General features: G+C 34.1%; 1 protein-coding gene across 1 annotated transcript; it reads right to left on the bottom strand.

Annotated features, from left to right (window-relative positions):
- Positions 1 to 2,044: 2,044 nt before the first annotated feature.
- On the bottom strand, positions 2,045 to 12,046 carry LOC139510828 (perlucin-like). Its single transcript, XM_071297364.1, has 5 exons — positions 11,875 to 12,046; positions 10,738 to 10,832; positions 9,624 to 9,717; positions 4,100 to 4,313; positions 2,045 to 2,078 (listed from the first exon to the last, which is right to left on the bottom strand). Exons 1-5 carry the CDS (start codon positions 12,044 to 12,046, stop codon positions 2,045 to 2,047), a joined length of 609 nt encoding a protein of 202 aa, XP_071153465.1.
- Between the last annotated feature and the right edge of the window lie 1,457 nt (positions 12,047 to 13,503).

Here is a 13,503-nt window from a genome sequence, read left to right as displayed (position 1 = left end):
CAGATACAGCTAAGGTTATCTATTATTGAGGTAGAAAAGCCTTAGTATTTCAAAAATTCAAAGTTTGGTAAACAGTTAATTTATAAGTACTGACTACTCGGCTGGTAAAAGATTAAACGAAAAAGGATTCGTAAATCTATAGCAATAAGTATGAAAGAAATCGTTCCGTACTTAAGGGCTAGCATTTATTGATAAGAGAGAGCAATAGCACTTGACTCGCACCCGCAAAGTGGAAAGGGATTAATATAAGTTGCAATGACTTGTGTCCCAATCTACTATAAATACATATGTTTTAAACTAATATATCTACAGTCTTGTCAAAATTTCTACATTAAACGCTAAGGCCTTTACATTTATAGACTCGATTATCCAGACGCTCGATCCATATGCATATGTTATTGTTGGCTGTAAGAACGATAACTCTGGTGCATCTAGACTATTACATTTATTGTTCAAAATATAAAGAAGTGTTGTGATTTAAATACGTCAAATTTATTAAAAAATGTCAGAGTTATTGCTCGTTGCCCTGTTCCATATTTTCTTAATTATCTTCTAGTAGAAAGTCGTCCTGTATCACATCATATATATTTTTTCTGTCTTGATTGCATAAAGGACAAGGTATGATAAGGGCCGTTTCTGGCCCCCCTTTTCCAGAATTTTTAAACTTTGAAGTTGAAACCCATCACGCCTGTGTAATGAACTGCAGTATCTGTTCGTCCATGTAGAACCTTATTTTTAGGTGTTATGTACTCAAATATGTTCAAACTTAGACCTTATTTGTTTGCCATTTCAAATGTGTACTTTGTTTTGTCAGGAGTTCTATGTAAGTGACAAAATTTCATGCCAAACCTATACCGATTCCTGGAGTGCAATGATACTTCTTACCTAGCTGTTCAATGTACAGGTAAACTATGGCCTCTTAATTCTATTTCACATTCCCCCCTCCCCTCACGTGACAAAATGTCGAGCACGTTCGTTAATTTGGATCTGTCCGTCCATCCATCCGTCCGTTCGTCTGTTTCTGTCCGGATATATAGGCCCTTTATAGCTTTTTGTTCGGTGTGAGCCAAGGCTCCGTGTTGAAGGCCGTACATTGACCTATAATGGTTTACTTTTATAAATTGTTATTGGGATGGAGAGTTGTCTCATTGGCACTCGCACCACATCTTCCTATATCTATATATGTCTAGCTATCTCCTTCAGTTTTTGAGCTAAACAGCTTTTTTATTTATAATAGAGGTGTGTATGTCTACAGTGTTTTGTTTTTTTTATAAAATTTTCTTTAAATGTCCGATATTTTGACACATTAACTTTTTGGTACAAGCTATGTATATGTTACAGGCATTTTGTAAAATGACTGAATTTTCAGGCAATTTAGAAAATGCCTAACCTTGACAGGCATTATACAAAATGACTAAAAATAACTAGTCATTTTGTAAAATGACTGAAATTTTGAAGCAAAATTCCACAAAGTTTGTCGAAAGTATAGCCATCAAAGGCTAACAGTTAAAAAAGTACCTTTGGGTATAATTTGGCAGTAGATTTTTAACCAAATATATCATAATGATAAAGTAAGTGTTATTGAATTTGTCTCTTTAATGGAACTGACAAAGGTCTTTACTGAGTTTGGCTATAGCTCGTGTTTCAAGTGAGTACAGGTCTACTTTGAATAAACTAATTATATTAGATAACAGCGATAGTTGTTTTTCTGTAGATTAATATAATTTTGCTTTACTCGTGAAACTCTACTAAAATAATTACGATAATAGGAACGATTTGTCGTTCCCTATTGTCAATTTCCCTTTTCTGGACAGTGATGTGGTGTTTATATATCCCAACTCGTTCGCTATGCCCGTGTCTGTAGTGACTTTTTGAACTCAATTAATTATGTATCACTGTTAAATTATCAACTAAAAAAACCCACGAAAGATACCAAAGGGACATTCAAACTCATTGGTCAAAATTTATAACCAGATTGTTTAGTTTTATTTTTAATAACAGAAAAAAATAATAGATATGTATTATTGATATAACACACTTTCTATTAGCCAATGATATTATCGCCATCTCCTGGATATCTACAAAAATAATCGATTGATTACAACTATTTTTTTAAAGTGTCCTTCAATTTGGTAGAATTCTAAATAATAATATAAGTAGTCTGAGTAGAAGTAAAAGAAGAAATAGTAAACCTTATCATTTATTTACTACACGTAAGTATAGTGGCATCACGGTTAAAGACAACACAGTGAACATAGAACACTAATGCATGGTATAGTTTAACGTTAAGGTGACTATTTGTTACAACATCGCTGTAATAATGCATTGAAGTTTAAAAATTGTATATATTATCCAACTTTATTTTTTCAGCATTACTTTTAACCTGAAGGCTGACATATTGACCTGGAGTCATTTGTTTTCATGCAAACAACAAATTCAATCTGTGAACAAAGAATCGTGTTTGAAATATTATTGAAGATTTTTTTCCATGCATGCAATAAGCGGATATTCACGAGTGGACTGGATTGTGACCCTTGTCTAACGAAGATGTTACTAACGTAAAGAAAAAGTTGAATTTGCACAATTAACAAAAGCTTGATATTCAATTAATGCCATATAAAAAAAGTTATGCTGGTACACTTAGATCCATTTCAATGCCGAAGTCACAGTCAAAGTAAAGATTAGTTGTTTTTTGTTCACTTAACACAAACTTGACGACTGAGTCTCTGCTAATGTAAAGAGTACTCATTTTGATAGACTTTGCACAGACATAACAACCGAGTCTCTGCCAATTTAAAGAGAAGTTGTATCGATACACCTATCACAAACAAAAAATCTGAGTATCTGCCAACATGAAGAGTATTTGTATATTGTACACTTAACACATACTTAACTTTTTAATCTACATGTATGTCAATGAAAAAAGTTGTACACTTAACCCTTAAAGGCCGAGTCTCAGTCAATGTTAAGTGTACACTAAACACAAACTTGACTACGAAGTCGCCCGGTGAAGAGTCATTTGAATTTTAGCACATGTACAGACTTAACGACTGAGTGTCTACGTAAAGGGTAGTTTTTATGATACACTTAGCACAAACTTAACATGGGGTTTATATGTATAGAGTAGTTGTTTTGTACATTTATCACAAACTTAACATGGGGGTTATATGTATAGAGTAGTTGTTTTGTACACTTATCACAAACTTAACGATGGGATCGCTGCATATGTATAGAGTAGTTGTTTTGTACATTTATCACAATCTTAACGATGGGATCGCTGCATATGTATAGAGTAGTCGTTTTGTACATTTATCACAAACTTAACGATGGGATCGCTGCATATGTGTAGAGCACTAGTGCCACTAGTAGTTGTTTTGTACACTTATCACAAACTTAACGATGGGATCGCTGCATATATATAGAGTAGTTGTTTTGTACATTTATCACAAACTTAACGATGGGATCGCTGCATATGTATAGAGTAGTTGTTTTGTACATTTATCACAAACTTAACGATGGGATCGCTGTATATGTATTATAGTAGTTGTTTTGTACATTTATCACAAACTTAACGATGGGACTGCTGCATATGTATAGAGTAGTTGTTTTGTACATTTATCACAAACTTAACGATGGGATCGCTGCATATGTATAGAGTAGTTGTTTTGTACATTTATCACAAACTTAACGATGGGATCGCTGCATATGTATAGAGTAGTTGTTTTGTACACTTATCACAAACTTAACGATGGGATCGCTGCATATGTATAGAGTAGTTGTTTTGTACATTTATCACAAACTTAACGATGGGATCGCTGCATATGTATAGAGTAGTTGTTTTGTGCATTTATTACAAACTTAACGATGGGATCGCTTTATATGTATAGAGTAGTTGTTTTGTACATTTATCACAAACTTAACGATGGGATCGCTGTTTATGTATTATAGTAGTTGTTTTGTACACTTATTACACACTTAACGGTGTGATCGCTGCATATGTATTAGAGTAGTTGTTTTGTACACTTATCACAAATTTAACGATGGGATCGCTGCATAATAATGTATAAGAGTAGTTGTTTCCACTACACATAAAACTTACTCGTCCTCACAAATGAAATATTCTTCATACGTGCAATGGACGTCATTCCATCTGTAACTTAGACCCGGATATATATGTGCACAGTCTTCATCGTGTGTGCTACCACCGTTACTAGGTTGTCCTGGATACCAGTCAGTATAAGTCAAATTTGCCTCTGTTGTTGCCCATTTCCAGTATCCTTCAACCACATCATCAGTTGAGTCCAACCAGAATCCTTAAAACAAGACAATGAAATATAGTCAAATATATAGAATATTAGAATTCTACATATCGTTATCCTAACCTTAGAATTATAAGAAGTAAACTATTTTCATAAATACATATAAAAACATAGAAAGATCGTCCAAATTGAATATTGTCTTATTCTGCACGAACAATGGCTTTTTAAAATGAAATACAAAATTAGGCTCAATGTACATTTAAAAATGGTGAAGTCCATGAAAACAGGACTATTTTTTTTAAATACTAAGGCTTCCTACCTTATGAATAGATTACCTTGGCTGTATTTTACAAAACCTTTAGGAATTTGTGGTTAGCTTCTGTAATATATTTGCTATGTAATAATACAATCCAGTTTCTATAACTAATTTATTAACAAGTACATCGTTTGATGGTCAGACTACAGAATGACAACATGTGTATAAGAACTTCAATTGATCTATTTAATTACATGTTTATCTAAGAATGTGCAGACATGTGAGAGTTGCTGATCTGTCAATTATGATTACTGTAACAGATGATACGGTAATAAAGTGAGGTGAACTTTATAACACTTCTCCGGCCTTAGATAAAAACAAATTAAAAACAAATTAACTCAATTACAGAAAATTAATGTCTTTTCACGGCTACTGATTGATAAGTCCATATCAGTTTGAAAACAAATAAAAATGTCTGATCACAAAGATTCATTCGTTAAAGTTTGTCTGCACTGAAAATATAATTATGTCCTACTATGAAAATAAAAATAAAAATGTTCGCACTGGTCTTGTTGTTATTTCTTACACTAATTGATATGTACACACATGCACTGCGAAGTACTTAATGCACTTCAAACGGTTGTGAGGATTATTATGCCTCTTTATAAATCAACCATTTATTTCAACACAACATCCTTTAAATGCGATGGTTCTTTTCTTATTCTCTTCGGATAGCGTGGTTCCATTTGTTCAGTCATGTTTGACGGTTTCTCGGTTTGCGGTTGTTCGGTCTCAGGAGTACTTATCGGTATAGTTATTTCTGGCTCAAACAAATCACTGTCATTGTCACATTTTTCTTCATTTTCGTTGTTTGTGCAATCGAAGTTTCGTACTCTGATGTGGTCAATATGTCTACGAATGACACGTCCATCTTGCAATTTAATATGAAATGAAAGTGGTCCTGATTGTTTTATAACTTCTCCTGGAATCAATTTAATCTTTGAACCAATTGCGAAATTTCGGGCAAATACTCCCTGTCCTACATTAATTTGTCTGTTCACAGATTTCTTATCGTGATAATGTTTCTGTTTTTTGTCTCTCCTGAACTCGCTTCTCGATATTTGGAAAAACTAAATCTAGACGTGACTTGAGTTTCCTTTTCATTAGCAATTCTGACGGTGCCAGTCCTGTCGTTGTTTGTGGTGTAATACGGTAGTTGAAAAGAAAACGGTTCAACTTTTCCTGGATAGTTCCTTCTTTGATTTTCTTCATTCCTTCTTTGAAACTCTGAACTGCTCGTTCAGCACAACCATTACTAGCTGGATGCCACGGCGCAGAAGTGCGATGTTCAATTCCATTTGATTTCACATAATCGGCGAATTCCTTACTAGTAAATGCGGCTCCATTATCTCTAATAATAAGATCACATAATCCATGTGTTGCAAACGTTTGTTGAAGTTTTGCAATCGTAGCTTCGGATGTTGTAGAATTCATAACGTGTATGTCTATCCATTTTGAATACGCATCAACCATGATTAGAAATGTTCATAAATGGTCCTGCAAAGTCTATGTGTATTCTTGACCACGGATGGCTCGGATATTCCCACGGATGTAACGGCGCTTCTGCTGGTAACTTGCGGTTTTCCTGACAACTGTAACAACTAACTACAGTTAATTCCAAGTCATTGTCCATTCCCGGCCACCATATATAGCTTCTTGCTAGACTTTTCATTCCAGTAATCCCTGGATGTCCTTGGTGTAATTCATTTAACATGGCTTCACGTCCTGGTTGTGGTATGATTACTCTTCCTCCCGACAATATGCATCCGTCCTGACTACACAATTCATTTTTTCTGCTATAATACGGTTTTATGTCTTCACTGGGACATTTTGACGGCCATCCATTCAAAATGTATCTAAGCACCATAGACAGTATTGTGTCCTTGCGTGTCCACTTTTGAATTTGTTTAGCATCAACTGGCGTAGTGGCTAAATGTTCCATTAATAATATAGTATCACCTGGCGTTGGTGTCTTTTCAATGTTTGGTTTCAGCGGTAGTCTACTTAGTCCGCATTACCATTCAAACTTCCTTCTTTGTATACAATCGTGTACTCATATGCAGCTAAAGTCAGTGCCCACCTTTGAATTCGAGATGCGGCCATTGTAGGTATAGGTTTATCTTCTCGAAATAAACCTATGAGCGGCTTGTGATCGGTTATGATTGTAACGGGGTGTCCATACAAATATTGATGAAATTTCTTGATACCAAATATTATGGCCAGACTCTCCTTCTCAAGAACGGAACAATTCTTCTCTGCTGATGTAAGTGTTTGAGATGCATAAGCTATTGGTCTGTCGCTGCCGTCGTCCATTTCATGCGAAAGTACGGCGCCTAATCCATATGGTGATGCATCACATGCTAAAATTAATTTCTTTTTCGAATCGAAATGTACAAGTACTGATGCGGATTTCAACAGCTGTTTTGACTCTATGAACGCTTTTTCCTGTTCTTTTTCCCAACTCCATTTTGTGTCTTTCTGTAGAAGTACATGTAGCGGCTTTAACAAGTGAGACAAATTCGCTAAGAATCTATTGTAATAGTTCAGCATTCCAAGATAAGCTTTCAGTTCTGTCACATTTGTCGGACTTGGTACTTTATCGATCGCCTCAACTTTACTCTCAACTGGATATATTCCGTGTTTGTTTATTTTAAATCCCAAATAAACAACTTCTTCGGCCATGAACACACACTTCTGTTTCTTTAACCGAATTCCAATTCTCTTAAATCTAGACAATACCTCAGAAAGAGTATTAAGATGTTTCTCCCTTGTTTTACCCGTTATCAGTATATCATCTACTCGAACCAAAACATTGGCTATACCTTGAACAACATTTTCAAGTGTTCTTTGGAAAATACCTGGGCTGGACGCTACACCATACGGAAGTCTATTGTATCTGAATAAACCCTTATGCGTGTTTATAGTCACATACCTCTTACTGTCCTCATCAAGTTCAATCTGTTGATATGCTTGGTTTAAATCCAATTTTGTATATTCTTGTCCTCCTCCAAGCGTTGCGTATAAATCCTCTGTTTTAGGAATAGGATAATTATCCAACTTTGAAAACGGCATTAACGGTTACCTTGTAGTCACCACAAATTCTAATAGATCCGTTCTCCTTAACTACAGGTACTATCGGAGCGGCCCAGTCGGAAAATTCCACTTGCTGAATCTGACCCTCCTTCTCAAGACGTTCAAGTTCCATCTCCACTTTATCCTTTAACGCATACGGCAAAGGGCGAGCCTTGAAATATTTCGGTACGGCACTCTCATCAACATAAATCTTGGCTTTCATGCCTTTTACAGTTCCAAGTTCATCTTTTAAAACCTCATTATTTGCTTCCAAGATCACATTCAAATCACTTGATTGATTATCACTTCCAACGACGGAGAAAATATCCTTCCAATCCAGTTGGAGTTTGTTCAACCAGTCTCGGCCAAGTAAATTCGGACCTTTACGCTTCACTATTAGTAATGGTAATTTTGGGCTTTCCTTTTTGTAATTGACATTGACGATTGCACGTCCTATTACAGGAATCTGCTCTCCCATATATGTTCGGAGTTTAGCACTTGTCGGTTCGATTCTGAATTTCGACTTGTATTCCTTGTAAGTATCCTCGCTCATGATAGAAACTGACGCTCCGGTATCTATTTCCATGGCTATTTCACATTCATTTACATTGATTTGCACTTTGTATGCCTCATTAGATTTATTTCCAAAATGAAAAACTGAGTAAACTTCATTTTCACTTTCACTACTTTCATCCTGCTCCATGAAATGAGCACGTGGTTTAAAACGTGATTTAAACTCTCTATGATTTTCACTTAAATTCCCATTGGCAGATTTGTTACGGCATTTCTTTGCGATATGTCCTTTCTTTTTACAACTGTGGCATTTTGCATCCTTAAACCTGCATTCAGCGGCTAAGTGATTTCCTCCACACCGGTAACAATCTCCTTGTTTCGAATTTCCAGAATTGTTTCTTGTATATGATTTTGAAACTTTGTTGATTTGTTTCTGAAATGTTCCATTTGTCCCACTCGCTTGGATGTCCTGTGCATTCTTCTCTACAGTCTCCATAGCGGTAGCAATTTCCAATGCCTTTTCAAATGTTAAATTCGGCTCTGCTAACAGCCTCCTCTGTATGCGGTCACTCTTTATCCCGACGACTAACCTGTCACGTAACATTGCGTTTAACGTGTCACCATAATTATAGTGTTCTGTCAGACTTCTTAGTGCTGCAATAAATGTCCTCACTGACTCGTCGCTGTGTCTTGTCCCACTGTTAAATTTAAACCTCTGAATGATTTCTGATGGTACTGGATCTCGGTGGTCCTTCACTAGTTTTGTTAAATCGGCATAATACAATCCAGTTTCTATAACTAATTTATTAACAAGTACATCGTTTGATGGTCAGACTACAGAATGACAACATGTGTATAAGAACTTCATTGATCTATTTAATTACATGTTTATCTAAGAATGTGCAGACATGTGAGAGTTGCTGATCTGTCAATTATAATTACTGTAACAGATGATACGGTAATAAAGTGAGGTGAACTTTATAACAGCTTCGTACTTTATTTTGTCGTTTCACTTACTTTTCTTTTATTCTAGCGTCACTAATGAGTCTGTAGACCAAACGCGCGTCTGGTGCAATACAAAATTTCAATCCTTGCATCTATGATGAAGTTCTCTATAACTGATGTCCAAGTTTTATCACTATTGGTAGTACGTCCTGGTTGTTGTTAACTTAATAATATTTTTACAGGGTTTTCTCAAACGGCTGAATACCAAACATTTGCAATAGATACATTCGGGTGTATTGGTTAATTTTGAAGTTTGGGCAAAAATAGTTATAAAGGCAAACAATTACAAAGTTGAAGAGCTTTGAGAACCCAAAATTCCAAAAAGTTGTGCCAAATTTAAAAGCTTTATTTGCTGTTATGAAAACAATCTTTTTAATGAAAAACTCAACAAAGAAGACAGGGGAATTTTTGTGTATACTTTTTTTATATAAGATTCAGTTTTTTTTTTAAATGTTTACCTCTTTTTAATGTCATTGATGTGTTCCTTAAGAATATCTCTTCTTCCTTGCTTTCAACAATGACTAGATTTGAATGGTGAGCATTACAAGATGCGTGTTAATTACGAAATACAGACTATTTTATTGATTACAAGAAAATAAAAGTATCTCTATTCGACACTATAAGTACAAAAAGCGTAGAAATTAAAGACATTGACAATTCCTTGTTTATGTGATGTTGTGATTTTCCGAAATTCTCTTTGAAATACTAGTATATATGGAATAATTTCTATACATCCTTTCCGTCACTGAGAAATAATATTGGTTAACGATTAGCATTACATGTGCGCGCTTTTATTTAAGACATGTAAATGATAGTTATTTAACACTGGACACTTTTAATTTGCAAAATACTAATTTGCAAATCCGCCGCCGCCTCAAATAAGAGCTACAATGTCATGTATATAACCAAAATGTGCGGAATTATATGGGATTCAATAATTTCATTGGTTTTCTACTGTTACTATTATATCGATTTTGCTATTTGATTTAGAAAAAGCATGGGATTTTTAATATCCTATTGGACAGGGCAAAATCCCATGGATCGACCATTATCCCATGGGATTTTGGTTAAATCCCATGAGATCTGTTTTGGTCCCATGGGATAATTTATATTGGTTAACGATTAGCATTACATGTGCGCGCTTTTATTTAATACGTGCAAATGATAGTTATTTATCTATTTACCTCAATACGATTTTTTGTTATCTTAAGGTCCCTTCTTGTCATATTGCTAATCTGTTTTAATTTATTTATTCCTTTGCTTTCACATATTTGGTTTTGAGCTTTTCTAATGAAGCCAGGTAAATCATCCTCATCATCTTCAGTATCCTCATCATCATCAAGTATTATATTCTAGAATGTTTTATGTGTTGCCTCAAGAAATCCATGTCTTACATTTTTGGGGTATTTTATTAGTTTGTTACCATTTATTTAGAAATCCATTTACTTTGTCCTAGTAGTTTATTCGTGTTTTGTCTAAAGAAATTAATTTACTATGTCATATTATTTTGCTTGTATAAGTTTGTTTTTTCAACAAAATGGGGTTCATATGACCTTATTTGTTGCCACTTACAGCTGCCCTGAACCAGTCAAGCTTGTATGAACTGAAGAGATAGCAAGATTCGGAGAAATAGTACCAACCAAATGGACATCCTGCATTTACTGCACCTGTTGAGAGCAAATAGAAAGTATGCATGAGTTGTTTTAGAAATGTTTGAATTCAAAAAGAAAAAGTACAAGTAAACACATTCAGAAAGATAAACTAAAACAAATAAATGTGGCAATTTAAAAAATATATTCCAAATGGTATCTCAAATTTTGAGACAAGAGGTCATAAACACTCTATTATAAAATACATTGAAATGTAATTTAATGACAAGTGAGGAGACTGTAATTCAGTGGTTATCTTTTGTTACTGTGTTACATATTTGTTTGTCGTTCTTTTTTGTAGAATACATTAGGCGGTTTGTTATGCTCTAAAACTTTCTCTCTGTCAATAATCATAAATTTCAAAATAATTGCCGAAAACACATATACAATGTCTACCATAAGAACGATTATTTCACGCCCATGATTCATAAAAAGTGTCGATGGACAGTGTTTGATGTGTTGACCTATTTTTAACTTGTACAGTTTCTCTATGACGGTTGTCAAGATAATTGCCAAATATACACACAAAAAAATAACTCGTCATTCAAGGCAATACCGGTCAATGTTATAAGGAGACCATTGACAAGAGTTGTTATGATGATATAAGTGAGAGGTTAAGCTAGCTGTAAAACTAGGTTTAATCCCCATAGAAAATGCCTTTACCAAGACAGGAATATGTGAGTTATTATCCATTCGTTGGATGTGTATGAGCTTTTGAATTTGTCATTTGGTTAGGAATTTTCGTATAGAATTTTCCTCTGAGATCGGTATTTTTGTTATTTTACTTTTTTTGTATATATAACCGTTATGAGAGAGCGGCATTTCGTTTTGTAATAAACATAAAATTAATGTAAACGATTACAGGTACATTCATCAAATTATGGTCTCATATTGTTCTAATTGATATAGAAACATGTCTGTACTAGCCTACATTTAATCTTTGACTTCAATATCATACATGTAAATTGTCTACAATAGAAACATTTGTTTCATTATGGTAAACAGGCTGTCTAATTGAATTAACCAATGTCTCATTATTGAAACTTATCTTTGTACTTACCGGCATAAATAACAAGAAATAAGAAATTTAAAGAGACCATCCTGTGAAAATTTAGTTGTTCAGCGTGTTCCTTATCGTGAACATTTACTAACTTTTGATTAGACAAGGTCGCCAAATGTTGATCTCTACGTTCTTTGAACTTTGGATTGTTCTCAACTGTTTGTTTGCTCATTCTTCAATTTATGCTGTTTAATTTTGAGACTTTTTTTATAATATAAGGGGAATACCGTAAAGCGGGTTATTTTCATTGAACAAGTTGGTGGATTCAACATATTTATCATTACCTTTGCATGCATGTATAATTTTAAATTTGCGGAATTTATTTTTGCGATTTTGTTCTATCCCCGATATAAGCGAAATTTGCACCCTGCGGAAATAACCCGCTATACGGTATATTTGTCTTATGAATTGAGGATATATTTTGTCATCCAAAACTTTGAATTCAAACAAGCAGCAATACATGTACAGTATAAATGTGATAATGTATATATAGTCTTTATGGTTTCTATATACTCTATGAGCATAGTTTCCTCGTTTTCGAATGACAGATCAAATCTTCCGCTCTTCATCCCGTTGGACCTTACCTGAAAAAAATACCTTTTGCATAAACTGTATAAAATTCGTTCATAACATGCATAAGACACGCATAAGATATTAAATCACATACAAATCAAGACAAGAGATGCATTCCGTCATTGTGTTATTGTGCAATGGTTAATTTTTGTATTCTGGTCTTTCGTATTGCTAATATGCCCTGTATATATGCCTTTATTATTTATTTGATGACAATTTTTTTTATAATTATTAGGATTATAACGCAATGTTGGCTGCTATACTTTTCACAATTTATGACTAAAATCAGTAAAGACCCATCGAAACAACATCTGACACAAAAATTTAATAATACTTCTAGATATTTGGATGATATATTGGCTCTCAATAATGACGGCTTCAGTATGTTTACTAAAGAAATTTATCCTGTTGAACTTACTTGGAATAAAGCTTATACCAACAATTACCATAGTCCTTTCCTCGATCTTGATATCTATATCATTAACGGAATTTCAAAGCTAATACAAACATTTATGATAACAGAGATGATTGTTCATTTCTTATCGTTAATTATCCATTTTTAGATGGCGACGTTCCCTTGTTACCATCTTACTGTGTTTATATATCTCAACTTGTATGATTTGCTCGTGTATATAACAACGTTTTATATTTTGGTGAGAGAAATTCATGTATTACTGAAAAATTATTACACCAGGGTTTTCGATATCACAAACTAGTCAATAGTTATCAAAGGTATCAGGATTATCATTTTAATAGTACGTCAGACGCGCGTTTCGTCTATAGTCGCCGTCAGCTGAAATTCGTAGCGGTTATCGATAACAATCATCTAAACTATCAACCACGTTCACTCATGATATAGTTTTTCACATTCTATTCCTAAATCGCTAAATAAGAAAAACCACTACTGACCTACCTTTTAAGTGATTGCACTGTGATAATCCTGACCTTCACATTTTACAAGACGATTTTGAATGGTGGAATCCGCCATTGTTTTTACCGGAAATGTTTCCGTGGAGTTCAATTTCATAAAATTTGCAAATTTAACGTTATCACATC

The sequence above is a fragment of the Mytilus edulis genome, chromosome 2, assembly GCF_963676685.1.
Source record: "Mytilus edulis chromosome 2, xbMytEdul2.2, whole genome shotgun sequence".
Lineage (NCBI taxonomy): Eukaryota > Metazoa > Mollusca > Bivalvia > Mytilida > Mytilidae > Mytilus > Mytilus edulis.
This window is presented reverse-complemented; position numbering and strand designations above follow the sequence as displayed.